The sequence below is a fragment of the Salvelinus sp. IW2-2015 genome, linkage group LG33 (assembly GCF_002910315.2).
Source record: "Salvelinus sp. IW2-2015 linkage group LG33, ASM291031v2, whole genome shotgun sequence".
NCBI classification, from domain to species: domain Eukaryota; kingdom Metazoa; phylum Chordata; class Actinopteri; order Salmoniformes; family Salmonidae; genus Salvelinus; species Salvelinus sp. IW2-2015.
In genome coordinates, this window is record NC_036872.1 from 232,332 (window position 1) to 253,942 (window position 21,611).

A 21,611-nucleotide genomic window follows, 5' to 3' on the forward strand; every position below is an offset into this window, starting at 1 on the left:
TATTTAACATTAACAATACTGTTTAAGGTCACCCCCTTTGTTTTGATTGTAAACTGTGAAAGAAATCCTTAAAAGTTATTCTACCACAGTGGAACATCATGTCGGAGGATAACAACGCAGACAAATTCATCAAGGTACTGTAATGTTGATTAATTTGAATACAGAACAATTGTTTTCATGTTGGATGTGCTGCTAATGTTGTCATAAGGCTAGGGCTGGGAATTGCCAGGGACCTCACGATGTTATCACGATACTTAGGTGGTTATAAGATATCTATTGCGATTCTAGCTATATGTATTGCGATTCGATGTTCCAAACATATTTCTGCAGAAGGACACGAGAGCCATGAGAGAACGATGGAAATAAGTGTTGAAAACAAAGTGGCTCCATATTTAAAAATAACATTTAGAACCAGCTATTAAGGAAAAATACAGACGTTTTGGTGCAGGTAGCTAGCGCAAAAATAATAGGATATTGTCAAAATGATATGATACGATTTATCGTCAGAAATAATATCCGGATATGTAACTATCAAATCCTCCCGTCACTACATAATGCATTGGAATAAGTGTCACTTGACTGATAAGAGTCAGATTGTACTTCAAAGACTAATGTCAGTTGTTTATTTCTATTGCAGACACATTTCGTTCCTCTTGTTATGTTATTGTTGTTTAGAAGAAATGTTTAATGCATAACATACACTCATGCTCATTTCAAATGACACAAATCTGACATGTTTTGGAAAGTTTACTTTTTCTTTCATCTCACATGAAACTTGCCTGGTTTGGTTTTCCACTTAAAGGAACACTACACTCAAAAGTATATTTTGGTATTTATTTAATTAGTCCATAGTTGACATGGTCCCAAAATATTTGGGTCAAATCAGCAATCAAGTTTTGTCAATCAAGTTTTCAAGATATGTAACTTAAAAATACAGAGATCAATAAAAAATAGAATAAAGTTACACAATAAAACAACAATAACAAGGCTATATACATGGGGTACCTGTACCTAGTCAATGTCATTTGCACATGTAGGTAGGGGTAAAGTGACTATGCATAGATAATAAACAGCGAGTAGCAGCAGTGTAAAAACAAGGGGGGTCAGTCAATGTAAATAGTCCAGGTGGCCATTTTATTAATTGTTCAGCAGTCTTATGGCTTGGGGGTAGAAGCTGATAAGGAGCCTTTTGGACCTAGACTTGGCGCTTGCCGTGCGGTAGCAGAGAAAACAGTCTGACCATTTTTTGGGGCCTAACTCTGACACCACTTGGTATATCAGTCTTGGATGGCAGGAATCTTGGCTCCAGTGATGTACTGGGCTGTATGCACTACCCTCTGTAGCGCCTTATGGTTGGATACTGAGCAGTTGCCATACCAGGTGGTGATGCAACCGGTCAGGATGCTCTCAAGGGTGCATCTGTACAACTTTTGAGGATCTGGTAACCCATGCCAAATCTTTTCATTCTCCAGAGGGGGAAAATGTGTTGTCGTGCCCTCTTCACGACTGTTCTGGTGTGTTTGGACCATGATAGTTTGTTGGTGATGTGACTATCGTGACTATCTATCATGGTCCAAACACACCAGGATATAACAGCCTTCATTCTTCTGGGAAGGCTTTCCACTAGATATTGGAACATTGCTGCAGGGACTTTCTTCCATTCAGCTACGAGAGCATTAGTGAGGTCGGGCACGGATGTTGGCCGATTAGTCCTGGCTCACAGTTGGCGTTCCAATTCATCCCAAAGGTGTTCGATGGGGTTGACATCAGGGCTCTGTGCAGGCCAGTCAAGTTCTTCCACACCGATCTAGACCAAACCATTTCTGTATGGACCTCGCTTTGTGCATGGGGGCATTGTCATACTGAACAGGAAAAGGCCATCCCCAAACTGTTGCCACAAAGTTGGAAGCACAGAATTGTCTAGAATGTAATTTTATGCCGTAGTGTTAAGATTTCCCTTCACTGGAACTAAGGGGCCTAGCCCATACCATGAAAAACAGCCCCAGGCCATTATTCTTCCTCCACCAATTTTACAGTTGACACTATGCAGGGGGGCAGGTAGCGTTCTCCTGGAATCCACCAAACCCAGATTTGTCCGTCGGACTGCCAGATGGTGAACCGTGATTCATCACTCCAGAGAACGCGTTTCCACTTCTCCAAAGTCCAATGGTGGCGAACTTTACACCACTCCAGCAGACGCTTGGCATTGCACATGGTGATCTTAGGCTTGTCCACAGCTTCTCGGCCTAGAAGCACCCGACGAACAATTATTGTGCTGACGTTCCTTTTAGGTGCAGTTTGGAACTCGGTAGTGAGTGTTGCAACTAAGGACAGATTATTTTTAAGCACTTCAGCACTCAGTGGTCCAGGTCTGTGAGCTTGTGATGCCTACCACTTCACGGCTGAGCCGTTGATGCTCCTAGACGTTTCCACTTCACAATAACAGCACTTACAGTTGACCTGGGCAACTCTAGCATGGCAGAAATTTGACGAACTGACTTGTTGGAAAGGTAGTCATCCTATTATAGTGTCATGTTGAAAGTCACTGAGCTCTTCAGTAAGGCCATTCTACTGCCAATGTTTGTCTATGGAGATTGCATGGCGGTGTGCTCAAATTTATACACGTCAGCAACGGATTTTGCAGAAATAGCCGATTCCGCTCATTAAGGGGTGTCCACATAATAATAATATGCTTGCAATAATAGTTTTTAACATGATTTTTGAATGACTACCTCATCTATTTTTATTTTATTTTATTTCACCTTTATTTAACCAGGTAGGCCATTTGAGAACAAGTTCTCATTTACAACTGCGACCTGGCCAAGATAAAGTAAAGCAGTGCGACAGAAACAACAACAGAGTTACACATAAACAAACATACAGTCAATAACACAATAGAAAAATCTATGTACAGTGTGTGCAAATGTAGACGATTAGGGAGGTAAGGCAATAAATAGGCAATGGAGGCGAAATAATTACAATTTAGCATTAACACTGGAGTGATAGATGTGCAGATGATGATGTGCAAATACAGATACTGGGGTGCAAAGGAGCAAGAAATAAATATCAATATGGGGATGAGGTAGTTGGGTGTGCTATTTACAGATTGGCTGTGTACAGGTACAGTGCTCTACTCTGACAGCTGATGCTTAAAGTTAGAGATGGAGATATAAGACTCCAGCTTCAGTGATTTTTGCAATTCGTTCAAGTCATTGGCAGCAGAGAACTGGAAGGAAAGGCGGCCAAAGGAAGTGTTGGCTCTGGGGATGACCAGTGAAATATACCTGCTGGAGCGCGTGCTACGGGTGGGTGTTGCTATGGTGACCAGTGATCTGAGATAAGGCGGGGCTTTACCTAGCAAAGACTTATAGATGACCAGGATCCAGTGGGTTTGGCGACGAATATGTAGCGAGGGCCAGCCAATTAGAGCATACAGGTCGCAGTGGTGGGTAGTATATGGGGCTTTGGTGACAAAACGGATGGCACTGTGATAGACTACGTCTTGTTTGCGGAGTAGAGTATTGGAGGCTATTTTGTAAATTACATCACCGAAGTCAAGAATCGGTAGGATGGTCAGTTTTGCGAGGGTATGTTTGGCAGCATGAGTGAAGGATGCTTTGTTGCGAAATAGGAAGCCGATTCTAGATTTAATTTTGGATTGGAGATGCTTAATGTGAGTCTGGAAGGAGAGTTTACAGTCTAACCAGACACCTAGGTAGTGACGATGAGAGAGATATTGTCTCTAGAATCATCATTTAAACCAAGTGAGGTCACTGCATGTGTGGAACTAAAGGGTTAGCTAAGGCGTATTGAGCAGGGCTAGAGGCTCTAAAGTGAAATAAGGCAATAATCACTAACCAAAACAGTAATGGACAAGGCATATTGACATTAGGGAGAGGCATGCGTAGCCGAGTGATCATAGGGGTCCAGTGAGTAGCTCGGCGGGCTGGAGACACGGCGAATCAGACAGCTAGCGGGCCGGGGCTAGCAAACTAGCAGAAGGACCTTAGAGGGACGTCGCGACGGAAGAAGTCTGTTGTAGCTGTTACGTCGGCAGAGTAGTCGTGATGGATTAGCAGGGCTCCCTGTGGTAAAAGGGTCCAGGTTAATTGGCAAAATAGGTATAGTGGCCAATGAATTTGTCCGATGGGCCTCTTCAGCTAACATTCCGATATGCTCTAGACAGTTAGCGGGCCGCGGCTAGCAGATGGGCATTCAGGGGACATCGCGACGTAGGAGCCAGTTGAAAAAAAACCTCGAGCAGATTACGTCGGTAGTCCAGATGTGATGCATCTGCGGGGTTCCGTGTCGGCAGTGAAAGGGGTCCAGGCCAATTGGCAAAATAGGTATTGTAGCCCAAGGAGTGGCTGATGGACCTCTTCGGCTAGCCGGGAGATGGGCCTAGCAAAGGCTAGCGCCAGGCTAATTGGTTCTTGCTTCTGGACAGCGACGTTAGCCAGGAGTGGCCACTCGGATAGCATCTAGCTAGCTGCGATGATCCAGGTGAAAAGGTTCAGAGCTTGCGGTAGGAATCCGGAGATATGGAGAAAAGAAAGTCAGATTTGCTCTGGTTTGAGTCGTGCTGTGCAGACTGGCAAGAGTTGCCCGGGCTAAAGGTTAGCTGATGACTGCTAGCAGTGGCTAGCTGACTACTAGCTAGTAGCTGGCTAACTTCTGTTCGGGGTTCCGGTTCAAAAGTAAAGAAAATAGCAGATCCATACCACATTTGGTGAGGCGGATTGCAGGAGAGTATGCTGAGGTTAAGAAAAATATAAAAAATATATGCGAAGTAAAAAGATGGGCCAAGACGAGGACAAAGACGTCTGACTGCTACGCCATCTTGGATGATAATGACAGAATAGGACCCACAGTTTGGTGACCCTAATTAGATGTTACATTACGTTGTCATACTTCATGTAGCTAGCTAGCCAACGTATTCATCCTTATTCCTATCTGATTAGATACTGTTGCACAAACATGCTTATCTAGGCCTACATCAGCACTGGTACCAGGCGGTATTAGATAACTAATTACGTTTGCTCTGACTCTTAGTACATTTAGCAAGCTAGCTAACTAGCGATTAGCATTAGCAGCTAAAACAAATTATTTTAGCAACACCTTGCTAAGACAAACTAGCAAACAGTAGTTTGCAGACAGGAAGATACACAAACAAATGGGGTAATTATAGAATGCTTGTGGAAAGCAGCATGTCACCAACAATTATACATCCATCTGACCATGCAGAGTGGTCGAGCAACTGCTCTCTCCTTGAGTGTTGGGGGCAGGGTTTGGTGTAGTTGGGGGCAGGGTTTGGTGTAGTTGGGAGCAGGGCTTGGTGTAGCTCGGGACAGCAGGTAGCCTAGTGTTTAGAGCGTTGGGCCAGTAACCGAAAAGTTGCTGGATCGAATCCCCGAGCTGACAAGGTAAAAATCTGTCGTTCTGCCCCTGAACAAGGCACTGTTCCCCGGTAGGCCGTCATTGTAAATAAGAATTTGTTCTTATTGACTTGCCTAGTTACATTTAAAAAAAATAGTTTGGGGCAGGGTTTGATGTAGTTAGGGGCATGCAGGAGAGGGAGAGCGATGACTGAAGAAGCAAATGGAGTAAACTACAAAAACAGACATTGCGTATCACATTTAACAAACCAAACATTGAAATACCGTTATAGAAGGTAAAGTAATTACCCAAACCAGTATGTGCATCAATACCGGTGTATATAGTAAAATACAGTATATCGCCGAGCCCTACCCAACCCATGACCTATCTATCAATGTGTTTAGTTCAGTTTTTCATTTGCTACATATCAGGACAATGTTTTTTGTGCTTTTTACACTACAGTCCTTTTTCTGGAATAGATTACATTTAAGTGTGACATTAAACCTCTGGAATGTGATGTCATGGTCAGAATAAGGAGTAGCTAACTACTGCATCAAGCACCCTCAAGCTCAAGGCAGTACGGGTATTGTGTCACGGTGCTGACTTTTGCCCGTTGCCTGCAGCAAAAGCCTCTATCCCGTCCTCTGGCTAGGCAGAGTACTTTAGGATTTTAGTTACCTCGGTGTAACAAGGGCCTAGCCGTGCGGCCCTACCAACCCTTCTATTTATTCGTACTGGCCCTTCGCGTGAGTTGGGTTTGTTCCTTCGTTCACGTTATCACTCCCTTATTTCCCCGGTCTAGTGTGGGGCCTTGGATAGATGAGTACTTTATTACTTTATGTTTATAGATTCTTCCTATACTCCCTTACCTTGTGTCTTCCTCTCTTATATATCAATACCTAATAACTAATCTTCCGTTAGTTATTATGCTCGTCAGCTAGTAGTCACTTGGAAACTAGTATTGTTATATGTTTGACTTTTCCAAAGATATATTATTGTCCCCACAATGAAATATTCTTTAGTGCTATCACTTTAACCTATAACCAGGGTCACTTTCCGTTCAGTGAGAGTGTCAAAGGCGTTTTCTCTCCAGATAGTTTCTCTGGCCTAGTTGTCAAAGTTTCAAGCTTTTATTAAGTCACTCTGTTTTTTGTCTTATACACGTTATTGCAGTTAAATGGTTATACAGTCCTAATACATCAATAATGCTCAATCAATCCTTAATGCGTTATGCTATGCCAGATACTATTGCAAATATAAATCAGCTTAAACACTTCTTCTTACTCTTAAACAAAGCAAATAACAATATATTTACCTTAAAGCTCTATTCCCTTGGTCCTTCCCGAAACTGGTGTCTATAAGAGTAATATTGGCAGCCTCTGCTGTGTATAATATTTGAATCTCTTATTGTCTCTAAATTTCTTATGGTTACACTTTTCACTGCCTACTGCCTAGATATGGACCCCTTTCTGATGACCCTTGGCTCTCTACGAGGCTTACTTATATCTGGGCTTTTTCAATCCTTCAAATTGAAATTGTCTCTGGTACTCCAAAAGATAGAACTTGTTGCTCTCCAGGAGATTTCTCTCATACACAACTGCGTCCTTTTACTTTTAAATGGAGTGACTTTCCAGGATACAACACAATTCTCAAGATATACCAGTCAATCTATTGCTTGTGCCTTAATGTCAAAGTAGTCAATACAAGCAGAGTATAGTGAAAAGTAATTTACCTTGTCTGATGATTCTCTATGATGTCCAAATCATATGTGTTGAGGATCATACCCTAGGCACTGACCTCTCCTTCTTTTATACCTCTCTTTAGACGCTCAGTTTGGGGGAAGACACTTAGGAGTACAATCAATTTGTCACATTTTGCCACTACTACTTCTCTTGTAGCATGCTCAAAATTTTTCGGTGGGACTCAGTCCAATGTTAAGTCTTTCAGCACTGATGCCCATATATCTTCTTCCGCTAGGGCGTCAGTTTGGTCGAGCGGTTCATACCACTCTCCCTCAGCCTTCATGCTGATTGGTTCTTGTTTTATGTCTAGCTCTTTTTGAACCTTGGCTCCCTCTGCTGGTTGATTTCTGTTGTGGCAGTCATTCCCCAGTCTATAATTGGTCCTAGGGTCCACGGGGGTAGCTCTGGATCTGGCCTGATTTCTAGGGGAGGGGTCTGATTTCTTTTATTTTTTGTTACAATTGTTAGCCCAAATTTAGACAGCTTTATGAATTATTTCATTTATTCTAAGGGCACTCCATTGCGACAGCTTGTGCGATAAGTCATGGTCCAATGACGGGACATGCTGCTAGCAGGTACAATGTCCAAAACTATATCCATAATTTGTAGAAGGTTCTGATTCGAGAGGCGCCGTTTGCATTGCTGAGCAGTGAACAAGAAAATATGATAATATCAATGTTTTGGTCTGGCTTTGCGCGGACATGTTTCCTCTACTTGGAATCCATTTTCAAAATAATTAAAAAAGGTGCCTAAGTTTGGGCTAGGGTATTATAGACTAATTAGCCTGCCAGATGCTTTTAGCCGGAGACACTTTAATGTATTAAGGCTATGTACCGCTCTGTGAAGTGTGAACCCCCTTTCCTCTCTCCAGGTCTGTCTTAAATGTTACCCAGCCAGCCTCCCAGTGTGGACCTCTAATAATCCCCAGACAACCCCTCAGCTGCCTGGCCTAGTCTCCCCTGCTCTTCTCCACTACTCTTAGTGTGTCATTGGGCATCCATATCAGCCATAATATCCGATCCAAGTGGCGCCTGCTCACACAGCTGGGTTAGAATGTGCTAAGGGAGAAGGGAGAGAGGGTGGGTTTTTGGAATAGCCTAGCACTGAGAATTGGAACACAGCTTGAGCCTGACTGCACACCAAAAGCTTCAAGGGCCAGAACGGTCCACTAGACTGAAAAGGAAATGCTTCAAGTGACAATTGAGTTTTCCCTAAGCATTTAGGCTTTTAAAAACAACTCTTCCCTTGCTGTTTGTCAAATATGCCCTAGCTAGCCATAGGATAGAAATGGTGGAAGCAGAGCCCAGAGGTAAGGGATAGGTCATCTCTGGTCCAAGAAAAACCTTGAGTAATTGTTATGCGTTACAATTCCGTCCAAGTGTCAACACAACAGGAGCTTGACCTAGCAAAAGAGGGATTAGCCAACATTAACTGTGAACAGGGATGCTGCTGCCTACACTTGTTTAGTGTGTGACATTTTCCAATATCTATCTCTTGTGTTGGTCCTCCTCTCCCTCTCTTAGGAGACCTCCATCTTGGAAGAGTACAACATTAACTGGACACAGAAGCTCGGGGCAGGGATCAGTGGACCTGTTAGGTGAGCATTGTTCTATCAGAGTTTGCCCTATTTTGCGTAGTTTGCCCAGGGATACTAACTAATTTGTGCAATGTAGGATATGCATAACTTATTGCATATTAGGCCTAAATGCAGATGAGGTTGACGAGTGGTCCTCCAGAGGAGTCCAGTGCTCTTAGACTGGATGGGACTAGTGTTAAAGGTGGTGTCACTCAGTGTATTTACAGTGCTAGGGCTGGGAATTGCCAGGGACCTCACGATACAATATTGTGCCAATACGATATGTATTGTGATTCTCACAATTCTATATACTCCGATTCGATACTGCAAACTTCTACAGATGCACCATCAATAGCATTCTGTAGGGCTGCATCGCCACCCGGTACGCAAACTATACCGCCCACAACCACATGACTCTACAGAGGGTGTTCCGGTCTGCCCAACGGATCACCGGGGGTAATCTGCCTGCCCTCCAGGACATCTACAGCACCTGGTGTCATAGGAAGGCCAAGAAGATCATCAAGGACCTGAGCCACGGCCTGTTCACCATTCTACCATTTAGCAGACAGAGACAGTACAGGTCTATCAACGCCGGGACCGAGAAACTAGAAAACAGCTTTGATCTCCAGGCCATCAGACTGTTGAACTAGCCAACCACCGCTTGGGTACTCTGCCTGGCAACTTAGACTGTTGCGCCATGTATGAAGAGACATTGAACACTGGTCATTTTTACAATGTTTACATACAGTTTTATTCACTTTATAGGTATACTGAACAAAATTATAAATGCAACAGGTAAAGGGTTGGTCCCATGTTTTATGAGCTGAAGTAAGTGTATGTATATACACTACCGTTCAAAAGTTTGGGGTCACTTGGAAATGTCCTTGTTCTTTGAAGAAAAGCTGATTTAAAAAATAATTTATTTTTTATTTTTTATTTTATAAAAAATAAATTGTCCATTAAAATAACATCAAATTGATCAGAAATACAGTGTAGACATTGTTAATGTTGTAAATGACTATTGTAGCTGGAAATGGCAGATTTATAAAAATAAAAAAAAATATGAAATATCTACAGAGGCGTACATAGGCAGGCCCATTATCAGGAACCATCACTCCTGTGTTCCAATGGCACGTTGTGTTAGCAAATCCAAGTTTATCATTTTAAAAGGCAAATTAATCATTAGAAAACCCTTTTGCAATTATGTTGGCACAGATAAACTGTTGTTTTCAATCCATCTACACACAAATACCACATAATAACAAAGCAAAAACAGGTTTTTAGAAATTTTTGCAATATGTCTACAAATAAATAAACTATGACATTTAAATAAGTATTTCGACTCTTTCCTCAGTACTTTGCTGAAGCACCTTGGCAGCGATTACGGCCTTGAGTCTTCTTTGGTATGATGCTACAAGCTTGGCACCGGTATTTGGGGAGTTTCTCCCATTCTTCTCTGCAGATCCTCTCAAGCTCTGTCAGGTTGGATGGGGAGTGTCGCTGCACAGCTATTTTCAGGTCTCTCCAGAGATGTTCAATCGGTTTCAAGTCCAGGCTCTGGCTGTGCCACTCAAGGACATTCAGAATCTTGTCCCGAAGCCACTCCTGCTTTGTCTTGGCTGTATGCTTAGGGTCGTTGTTCTGTTGGAAGGTGAGCCTTCGCCCGAGTCTGAAATCCTGAGCGCTCTGGAGCAGGTTTTCATTAAGGAGCTCTCTGTACTTTGCTCCGTTCATCTTTCCCTCGATCCTGACTAGTCACCCAGTCCCTGCCGCTGAAAAACATACCTACAGCATGATGCTGCCACCATCTTTCCTCCAGACGTGATGCTTAGCATTCAGGCCAAGGAGTTAAATCTTGGGTTCATCAGACCAGAGTATTGTTTCTCATGGTCTGAGAGTCCTAGGACCTGATGAAACCTGACACCATCCCTACAGTGAAGCGTGGTGGCAGCTATGAGGATGTTTTTCCAGTGGCAGGGACTGGTAGACTAGTCAGGATCGAGGGAAAGATGAACGGAGGAGTGTACCATAAAGGCCTGATTGGTGGAGTGCTGCAGAGATGGTTGTCCTTCTGGAAGGTTCTCCCCTCCAGAGGAACTGGGCGGCCAGCTCTAGGAAGAGTCTTGGTGGTTCCAAACTTTTTCCATTTTAGAATGGAGGAGGCCACAGTTTTCTTTTGGCGACCTTCAATGATGCATAAATTTTTTGGTACCCTTCCCCAGATCTGTGCCTCGACACAATCCTGTCTCAGAGCTCTACGGACAGTCCTCATAGCTTGGTTTTTGTTCTGACATGCACTGTTAACTGTGGGACCATTTTATATAGACAGGTGTGTGCCTTTCCAAATCATGTCCAATCAATTGAATTTACCACAGGTGGTAATCAATTTGTATAAACATATCAAGAATGATCAATGGAAACAGGATGTACCTGAGCTCAATTTCGAGTCTCATAGCAAAGGGTCTGAATACCTATGTAAATAAGGTATTTCTGTTTTTATTTGTAATACATTTGTAAAACAAAGTCTAAAAACCTGTTTTTGCTTTGTCTTTATGGGGTATTTTGTGTAGATTAAGGCTTAAAAAAAATGTAATCCATTTTAGATTAAGTCTGTTTTTTTGACAATCACCATGTTGCTAATCGTCGATGGGCTCTGTGACAGTGGCTAGGTGGCCATCCCTCTCATGTTTGTCCACTGCCTTCAGGCCTCTACAATCTCAGTCAATTCTATGTGTGCTCCCCTGACCACACACTCTGTTCTCCACAGTCATACTTAGTTCATTGTCTCACCTGAATATAGCTTCAGTTTGGTTTTGCTGGAGATAAGGTTAATCTTGTCCTTTATGCTCATCATGTCACAGGTTGCTCCTGAGTCTAATTGACACTGCTTTACTCCATTGTGCAGTTGTAGGTTGACGATACGTTTTTTCCCCCTGTGCATGCATTGCTCCTGGTTGAATAGATATGTCCATTATTTCCATTCTCCAGTTCCTCTTCCAGGGCTGCAGTATCCACTGTGTTTAGTTGGCACGAGGCTTGTTTCTTCATGCACATTTTAGCAAATTGATTTACAATTTCACACAGACGTCAAGCCTTACCATAGGCTGGGCATAGCTCCCGTCCTCGCCTGTGATTGTTGCTGCAGTATCTGCATGTCCCAGGGATTTCCCCTGCTGCACTCAATTGATGTTTTTTATTTTTCTTGCTTAAGTGTGGACCGCCATCCGTTGATGCTGTTGTCCCCTGATCTGTCCTGCGTCATTGCTTTCATTCTCCTATCTGTCAACACTGCAGCGCGGCAGATCTCAATGGCAGAGGCTGGAGTGAGACCACGTTCTCAGAGGAGGAGGAGGCGGCGGCGACAACGACGTGCACCCTCATCAGCAATCCCAAACACCACTCTGTCCCTTATCAGCTCATCTTTTAATTGTCCATAGTCACAAGAGGCTGCTTTCTCTTAATCAGGTCACAAAAGCATCAATTGACTCACCCTCTTGTCTGCAGGTGCTGAAAATGAAGCGTTCAAAGATAAATCAAATATACAGTTTAAAGTATCTCTCGAGGGCAATTAGAATAGCTGCAATGTCCTTTTCCTGATCTGCTGTTATATACAAGTGTTTTGTAGATGGGATGAGACTCGCTGCCCATCACTCTTATCAGTGTTGCTGTCTGCACTTCAGCTGATTTGTCGTATAATCCAGAGGCTAGCAGATCGTCTTCAAACTCGGCCTTAAAATTAACCCAGTTATTGCCTAAATCGGCAGTCATTTTCATTTCACCTGTCGGCGGTATGTTGGTAGCCACTGTATGCAAGCTAGTTAACGAGGAACAAATGGCTAGTTAACTAGCTTGCTCCTAATGCTGATGCCAAAACCTTGATATCCTAAAGTACTTACAGCAGCAGTGCACTACAGACTCCAGCAACGTGATGTACACTTATTTTGGGTTCAGTTACTTCTGACACCATGTTTGTGTGATAATAATGGCTCGGACTCAGAGCTTTGAGAATACTTCAGTTATGTTAACATGGAAACCATGGAATGCCGGGACGGCCCAGAATGCAACCATAGTACATAAGGTGCAGTACACCTGAAGGCCAATAGGTGGGGACCTAGTCCCTCTATCAGGTGGACTACTCCCTGTAACATGTCTGTCTCTGGTATTTCACTCCTACTGATCTTTGGTTGAAGCAAAATGTACCTCCAGGATAGGCTAGGCTTTATTCGTAGTGTAATCTCAGTTTAGGAGCAGAGGTTTTGATTGAATGTTTTGGTCCTCGTTGGGGACTGTCTTTATTTGTTTCTATGAACAAATTGTAGCCTACTAGCCTAGTACTGGTATTAGGCCTACTTTTATTTAAATCTGCAAAATGTAACGTTTTGGGCGACCCGACCAAATGTGAGTTATAGATCTGTAATTCTCATTGAAAGCAAGTCTAAGAAGCAGTAGATCTGTTCAGTGTGCGCCATATCTATGCTTTCTATTAAGTTTTTGCGTCTTTAACTTTCAGTTTTGTACACCAGCTGAAAATATAATATTTTTTTATTATGAAAAATATATCTTACTGCAGTTTAGATGGTAAAATGATTCTCTACACAATGACTGCTTGTTTTGTCACAAACTGAAAGTAGGCAACTATTCCAATTTTACCAACAGGAAATGGCGGAGCAATTTCTGCATATTGCACATTTAACTTAATAATAGAGTGGACTACCGTGCACCATGAAAAACTGCCTCAGTATTTTTATATTGTCAAATGTTTTCCTTGAAATGTTTATTTTCCCCTCCAAAGAGTTTGTGTGAAGAAGTCGACTCAGGAACGATTGGCCCTGAAAATCCTAATTGATCGTCCCAAGGCCCGAAATGAGGTTTGAACCATTATTTTGCCTTTCTGATTGTCTTTTGTACGTCCTTGTCTGTTTGTCGTCTGCGCTCTAGGTGTCTATGTTTGGTCAGCGTTGAGTCTCCTGTGTTGTCTTTGTCTACGTTCCAAAGGACATCCTATTCCCTATGTAGTGCATTACTTTTAACCAGGGCTCTAGGGCTAAAAATAGTGCACTATATAGGGAATAGTGTTCCATTCGGGGGCATGCACTTTGTCTCGTCTTTCATCATTGTGTGTCTTCTTGTCTTCACTCTTCAACTAATACTCAGGGTGGCTGTGTCTGTCACTCACCCACTCAATGTCATCACCAGCCCATGACTTACTTCCCTGATAAAGCACCTCCAATAACTGCAGTTGATCAGCTGTGTGAGGTGAAGTCGAAACGAGCAATGCAGTCACATGCCACCCCCCCTCCCAAATTGACCCACTACTACTGTTTACTTTGTCCATCAGGCATCTTACTGAGTCTACCTTTAACTCCCTGTTCTGTCCATGATTCAGGTGCGGCTCCACATGATGTGTGCTACACAACCCAACATCGTGCAGATTATGGAGGTGTACGCCAACAGTGTGCAGTTTCCTCACGAATCCAGTCCAAGGTGAGGAAGGAGCAAGTCCAATGTACCAGCACATATAACATGTTATTGACGGGCTCATTTGAAAAACATGTGAATGTTATCGAATTGCTACATAGTGTATTTACACGTGTTATGCTCCTGCACCTAGTGTTCGTGTATCTGTTTAAATGTAACAATAGGTAACCATGTCATTCACAGATGTAACAACGAAACAAAAACTTTACCCCAGATTTGAGTGGAGGAAAATGCCTTGATTGCCTTAATTTTCCACTTCTATGTGGCTGCAGAGCGAGGTTACTGATCGTCATGGAGATGATGGAGGGAGGCGAGCTGTTCCACAGGATCAGTCAGCACAGACACTTTACAGAGAAGATGGCTAGCCAGGTCACCAAACAGGTAACCCTAAAATGCCTCTGTGGCTCAGTTGGTAGACCAAAGTGCTTGCAACACCAAGGGTCGATTCCTATTGGGGCCACCCATATGGAAAATGTATGCACGCATGACTGTAAGTCACTTTGGATAAAAGCGTCTGCTAAATGGCGTGTATTAGATTTATGCACATTCAAACGTGACAAATTCCTCCTTCCAGGCTGCTAATGCACCCGTGCATTAATAACATAACTTCCTGTGAACGTTGTGTAGTTGAGCCTATGTCTGAGTTTCCTCTGTCCCCCATCAGATCGGCCAGGCCCTGGAACACTGTCACTCACTGAATATTGCACATCGAGACCTGAAACCAGAGAACCTGCTCTTCAAGGATAACTCCCTGGTGAGGGGATAGATGGGCTTACGGGGAAACGTGCACGCGCACACACACAGCTCTTACTACAGCTGTCTAGTAATAGGCTACAACAAACATGTTGTTGTAATAGGCTACAACAAGCACGTTGCAAGAGTCCTTTCACCTTTTTAGGAAATATGTTCTGACATTCTCCCTTTCATGTTCAAGGATGCACCGGTGAAGTTGTGCGATTTTGGATTTGCAAAGATTGACCAGGGGGACTTGATGACCCCACAGTTCACTCCTTACTACGTTGCACCTCAGGTAAGGATGGGTGCTCTGCTCAGATCTGACACCAGGTTGGGGAGCATTTAAAAAAAATAAAAAAATAATCCTGCTTCAATGAGTGTCGTCTTCTCCTCTCACCCTAGGTACTTGAGGCTCAAAGGCGACACCAGAAGGAAAAGTCTGGAATAATACCTACCTCACCCACCCCTTACACTTATAACAAGGTGAGCAACTACCCTACCTCAGCCACGACAAACCATTATCCCACAAATGGCAGCATCTCAGTTATTTTTTTTTAGGATTTACAATAACATCTCACAAGCATCTTCACATGCTGCAACATATTTCCACTATATGACATCAGTGTTGTTTACAGGGTCGTGTCGAGCTAACTCTTCTTCATTCTCTCCCTCCCTCTCTTTCTCTCTCTATCCCTATGGCCTGGCTCATTCACTTTCCCTTGCTGTGCGTACAGAGCTGTGACCTGTGGTCCATTGGGGTGATCATCTACGTGATGCTGTGTGGCTACCCTCCCTTCTACTCCAAGCACCACAGCCGCACCATCCCCAAGGATATGCGCAAAAAGATCATGACGGCCAGCTTTGACTTCCCCGAGGACGAGTGGAGCCAGATCTCTGAAATGGCCAAGGACATTGTCCGCAAGTACGTCCCTACAGCAGGTCTTACTGTGTGTGTGTGTGCGCCAAGGATATTGTCCTCAAATACCTCCCCAACATGGATTGTGGGTGTCTCCAAATTTTAAACAGATGGCATGGTTCATGAGTGATGTTTTAGGCAAAACCAATTTGGACCGCAAACAGTGCTGTATTGTTTGGATTGAGTAGGAAGACTCTAGTTCACTAATATTACTCTCCCTCTGTAGGTTGCTGAAGGTGAAGCCTGAGGAGAGGCTGACCATTGAGGGTGTACTGGAACACCCTTGGCTCAACTGCACAGAGGCCCTGGACAACGTGCTGCCCTCCGCACAGATGATGATGGACAAGGTGGGCCTGGATGGATGGACAGAGATGGAGAGCATTTATATAGCTCTCTGTCTCAAAGCATTACATAGACCCAGTCATACTTAATACAGGGCTGTGAGACTCCGGGGACCGAACTTTTGCTGCCTGCCTTAAAAACGTCAATGTTCATGGTGTAACACTTTGCCTTGTGACCCTTCCTGTTTCCCGCCAACTCTCTCTCCCTCTGCCAGGCAATGGTAGCAGGGATCCAGCAGGCCCATGCTGAACAGCTGGCTAACATGAGAATACAGGACCTCAACATCAGCCTCAAGCCACTCAACTCAGTCAATAACCCCATCCTGAGGAAGAGGAAACTCCTAGGGTCCGTTGGTCTCTCTGTCTGTCTGTCTGTCTGTCTGCTTGCCTCTCTGCCTCTTTTGTAGTTGGTTAGGATCTGCTTCACATTGTCTGACTGTAGAGCCCATAGTGAGGAGTGACTTTCAACAGCACTGCTAAACCAAATATGTGTGTGTGCGGTTGGTGTCTGGTACATGTATATCCTAACTGTGTGTGTTTTGTGGTACAGCAGCAAGCAGAGGGATGGCTTCTTCATCCACGATCCAGAGAACGGCGGCGAGGACGCCAATGTGGCCCTGGAGAAACTCAGAGACGTCATCGCTCAGTGTATCCTCCCACAGGCTGGTCAGTCTCGCACACACACACGCACGCACCACACACTTCACGTCAACCAATACAGGTGTACATCTCCTATTGACAAGCACAGAAAAACAGACATGTATGCACTTACGCATTTACTTGGTATACAGCACAGACACTTGACACTTAACTGTGTTTGTGGCAGGGGAGAATGAGGACGAGAAACTGAATGAGGTGATGCATGATGCGTGGCGTTTCAACCGAGACTGCAAACTACTGCGAGACGGGCTGCAGGGCCTCAGCTGGAATGGTAGGCACAACACGGCACTATATACGGCATACAGTGTGCAATGTCAGCTTATACAGTTGATGTCGGAAGTTTACATACACTTAGGTTGGTGTCATTAACGTTTTTTTTCAACCACTCCACAAATTTCTTGTTAACAGACTATAGTTTTGGCAAGTCGGTTAGGACATCTACTTAGTGCATGACACAAATAATTTTTAATTTTTAACATATTATTTCACTTATAATTCACTGTATCACAATTCCAGTGGGTCAGAAGTTTACATACACTTAAGTTGACTGTGCCTTACACAGCTTGGAAAATTCCAGAAAATTATGTCATGGCTTTAGAAGCTTCTGATAGGCTAATTGACATTATTTGAGTCATTTGGAGGTGTACCTGTGGATGTATTTCAAGGCCTACCTTCAAACTCAGTGCCTCTTCGCAAAATCAAAATAAATCAGGCAAGACCTCAGAAAAAAAATTGTACACCTCCAGAAGTCTGGTTCATCCTTGGGAGCAATTTCCAAACACCTGAAGGTACCACGTTCATCTGTACCAGCAATAGTACGCAAGTATAAACACCATGGGACCACGTCATACAGCTCAGGAAGAAGACGCGTTCTGTCTCCTAGAGATGAATGTACTTTGGTGCGAAAAGTGCAAATCAATCCCAGAACAACAGCAAAGGACATTGTGAAGATGCTGGAGGAAACGGGTACAAAAGTATCTATATCCACAGTAAAACGAGTCATATATCGACATAACCTGAAAGGCCGCTCAGCAAAGAAGCCACTGCTCCAAAACCGCCATAAAAAAGCCAGARTACGGTTTGCAACTGCACATGGGGACAAAGATTGTACTTTTTGGAGAAATGTCCTCTGGTCTGAGGAAACAAAAATAGAACTGTTTGTCCATAATGACCATCATTATGTTTGGAGGAAAAAAGGGGATGCTTGCAAGCCGATAACACCATCCCAACCGTGATGCACGGGGGTGGCAGCATCATGTGGGGGTGCTTTGCTGCAGGAGGGACTGGTGCACTTCACAAAATAGATGGCATTGTGAGGTAGGAAAATTATGTGAATATATTGAAGAAACATCTCAAGACATCAGTCAGGAAGTTAAAGCTTGGTCGCAAATGGCTCTTCCAAATGGACAATGACCCCAAGCATACTTCCAAAGTTGTGGCAAAATGGCTTACGGACAACAAAGTCAAGGTATTGGGGTGGCCATCACAAAGCCCTGACCTCAATCCTATAGAACATTTGTGGGCAGAACTGAAAAAGTGCGAGCAAAGAGGCCTACAAACCTGACTCAGTTACACCAGCTCTGTGAGGAGGAATGGGCCAAAATTCACCCAATTTATTGTGGGAAGCTTGTGGAAGGCTACCCGAAACGTTTGACCCAAGTTAAACAATTTAAAGACAATGCTACACCCAATAGTATTTGGTATGTGAACTTCTGACCCACTGGGAATGTGATGAAATAAATAAAAGCTGATTTAAATCATTTTCTCTACTATTAATCTGACATTTCACATTATTAAAATAAAGTGGTGATTGACCTAAGACAGGGAATTTTTACTAGAATTAAATGTCAGGAATTGTGAAAAACTGAGATAAATGTATTTGGCTAAGGTGTATGTAAACTTCCGACTTCAACTGTATACAGTATTCAGACCCCTTGACTTTCCACAATTTATGTTACAGCCTTATTCTAAAATTGATTAAATAGTTTTTCCCCCCCTCATCAATCTACACACAATACACCATAAAAACTGTTTTTTTTTTACATGTTTGCAAATTTATAAAACATAAACTTCAATCACGTTTACCTAAGTATTCAGACCCTTTACTCAGTACTTTTGTTGAAGAACCTTTGGCACCATTTACAGCCTTGAGTCTTCCGGTGTGCCAAGATTGATACAATCTTGGCACACCGGTATTTGGGGAGTTTCTCCCATTTTTCTCTGCCGATCCTCTCAAGCTCTGTCAGGTTGGATGGGGAGCGTTGCTGCACAGCTATTTTCAGGTCTCCAGAGATGTTCAATCGGGTTAAAGTCCGAGCTCTGGCTGGGCCACTCAAGGACATTCAGAAACTTGTCCCGAAGCCACTCCTGTGTTGTCTTGGCTGTGTGCTTAGGGTCATTGTCCTATTGGAAGGTGAACCTTCGCCCCAGTCTGAGGTCCTGTGCGCTCTGTAGCAGGTTTTCATCAAGGATCTATCTTTACTTTGCTCCGTTTCTTCTTTCTCTTGATCCGGACTAGTCTCCCAGTCACTGCCGCTGAAAAACATCCCCACAGGATGATGCTGCCACCACCATGCTTCACCATAGGGATGGAGCCAGGTTTCTTCCAGACATGACGCTTGGCGTTCATGCCAAAGAGTTCAATCTTGGTTTCATCAGATCAGAGAATCGTTGTTTCTCATGGTCTGAGGGTCTTTAGTTCCTTTTGGAAAACTCCAAGCAGGCTCTCGTGTGCCTTTTTACTGAGGAGTAGCTTCCGCCTGGCCGCTCTACCATAAAGGCCTGATTGGTGGAGTGCTGCAGAGATGGTTGTCCTTCTGGAAGGTTCTCCAATCTCCACAGAGGAATTCTGGAGCTGTATCAGTGACCATCGGGTTCTTGATCATCTCCCTGACCAAGGCCCTTCGCCCTCGATTGCTCAGTTTGGCCGGGCGGCCAGTTCTAGGAAGAGTCTTGGTGGTTCCAAACTTCTTCAGTTTTTAAGAATGATGGAGCCACTGTTTTCTTGGGGACCTTCAATGGTGCAGATATTTTTTGGTACCCTTCCCCAGATCTGTGCCTCGACACAATCCTGTCTCGGAGCTCTACGGACTGTCAACTGTGGGACCTTTATATAGACCGGTGTGTGCCTTTCCAAATCATGTCCAATCAATTGAATGTACCACAGGTGAACTCCAATGAAGTTGTTGAAACATCTCAAGGATAAGCAATGGAAACAGGATGCACCTGAGCTCAATTTCAAGTCTCATAGCAAAGGGTATGATACTTAAGTAAATAAAGTATTTCTGGGCAAACATTTAAAAACTTTTCACTTTGTCATTATGGGTTTTTGTGTGTAGATTGTTACATTACAGCAAAGTGGAACAAATCTAGGGGTCTGAATACTTTCTGAAGGCACTGAACATCAACACTAATTTCTGTGGAGGAAATCCCATAATTAAAGGGAAGTTCTACCTTTTTTCAGCATAAAATTCTAATTCCTCAGTTAGTAACCTTTACCTGCTCTTGGTTAAAATCACATGATGCACAGCAGATGATGGCATCAGTGTCTCCGGATGATGTCATCGGTAAACACTTATCTTCAATCTGTTTGATTACAAAACATAGAAAAACAACGTTTTGAAATGTGTTGTTGTTGGATGGTGCTGGAGATGAAAATGATGTTGAAAAAGAGTGGAATTTCCCTAAAATCTGGTTCTAGTCAACATTTCTTTCTTTGGTCTCCATTGTAGGACGGGCCTTCTCTGACAAAGTGGATCGCTTGAAGTTGGCTGAAGTAGTGAAACTGGCCATAGAGGAAAAGACACATTTACAAGACTCTCAGTAGCATTTATTTATATCTCCTTTTGTATTGTTTATTCTAACATTTTTTTTAAGCCAATGACTGTAGAGGCATTTTTATGTAAATTAACACGCTAAAACTAGGATTTTTTTTAAAGAACTCACTTGCAAGACTATTGTACTGTAGATATATTGAAAAGAGGCCTTGTTGGCACTATATATTTTTTTTATGAACAACTGCAAAGAATAAAAAAATCCTTATATTTTCGTAAAAAAGAAGAGGAAAATCACAAAAATATTATTTTCTGTTATTATTTCAAATTTTTACAAGCTGCTTGTCCTGGATGTCCACGGTGATGTTTTAATCTCACTCGTTTTTATTTCATTTGATTCTTATTCCTTTACCTTTTTAACAATGCTACAAATTGTATTTATTTCACAAAGAAACCCTTATTTTTGATCATGAAGCCTGATGTTTGATGATTCTGTCAGTTGAACAATATGGTTCTCTAAAGCAGACAGAAGAACTAGGCTTAGACTTGGGTTGTTCACCCACTGGGTGGTAAGTGGTCCAGGGGGGAGGGAGAGGGACCTCAGTGGAAGTGTGAGGGTCTCCTGTTTAGCTCCAGTAGTTCGCTGAGATTACTGCTGTTGTACCTTGAAGCTGCTCTGCTTCAATCTAGATATCAGCAACAGTCAACTTTATTACGTAATGTGCAATAGTAATTTAAAGCATGTGCATAATTTGTACATAGGTTCTATATACATACATACATGTTCTAAAATACACAATGCCCAAAAGTATGTGCACACCTGCTCGTTGAACATCCCATTACAAAATCATGGGCATTAATATGGAGTTGGTTCAAATAGCCTGTCCTCAGTTGCAATACTCACTACTGAATTCCAAACTACCTCTGGAAGCAAAGTCAGCACAAGAACTGTTTGTCGGGAGCTTCATGAAATGGGTTTCCATGGCCGAGCAGCCACACACAAGCCTAAGATCA

General features: G+C 43.1%; 1 protein-coding gene across 2 annotated transcripts; it reads left to right on the plus strand.

The window, feature by feature from the left end:
- LOC111957833 (MAP kinase-activated protein kinase 5) lies at positions 1 to 20,748 on the plus strand. 2 transcript variants are annotated; one of them, XM_023978859.2, is made up of 14 exons: positions 1 to 134; positions 8,642 to 8,715; positions 13,487 to 13,562; positions 14,081 to 14,178; positions 14,445 to 14,553; positions 14,837 to 14,926; positions 15,107 to 15,202; positions 15,310 to 15,390; positions 15,642 to 15,829; positions 16,050 to 16,170; positions 16,380 to 16,510; positions 16,715 to 16,830; positions 16,991 to 17,095; positions 20,556 to 20,748. In XM_023978859.2, the coding sequence occupies exons 1-14, from the start codon at positions 99 to 101 to the stop codon at positions 20,648 to 20,650; spliced, it is 1,416 nt and encodes a 471-aa protein (XP_023834627.1). In that variant the 5' UTR covers positions 1 to 98; the 3' UTR covers positions 20,651 to 20,748. The 2 variants fall into 2 exon arrangements, with proteins under 2 accessions (XP_023834627.1, XP_023834628.1); XM_023978860.2 differs by having other exon boundaries at positions 16,718 to 16,830.
- The last annotated feature ends 863 nt before the right edge of the window (positions 20,749 to 21,611 follow it).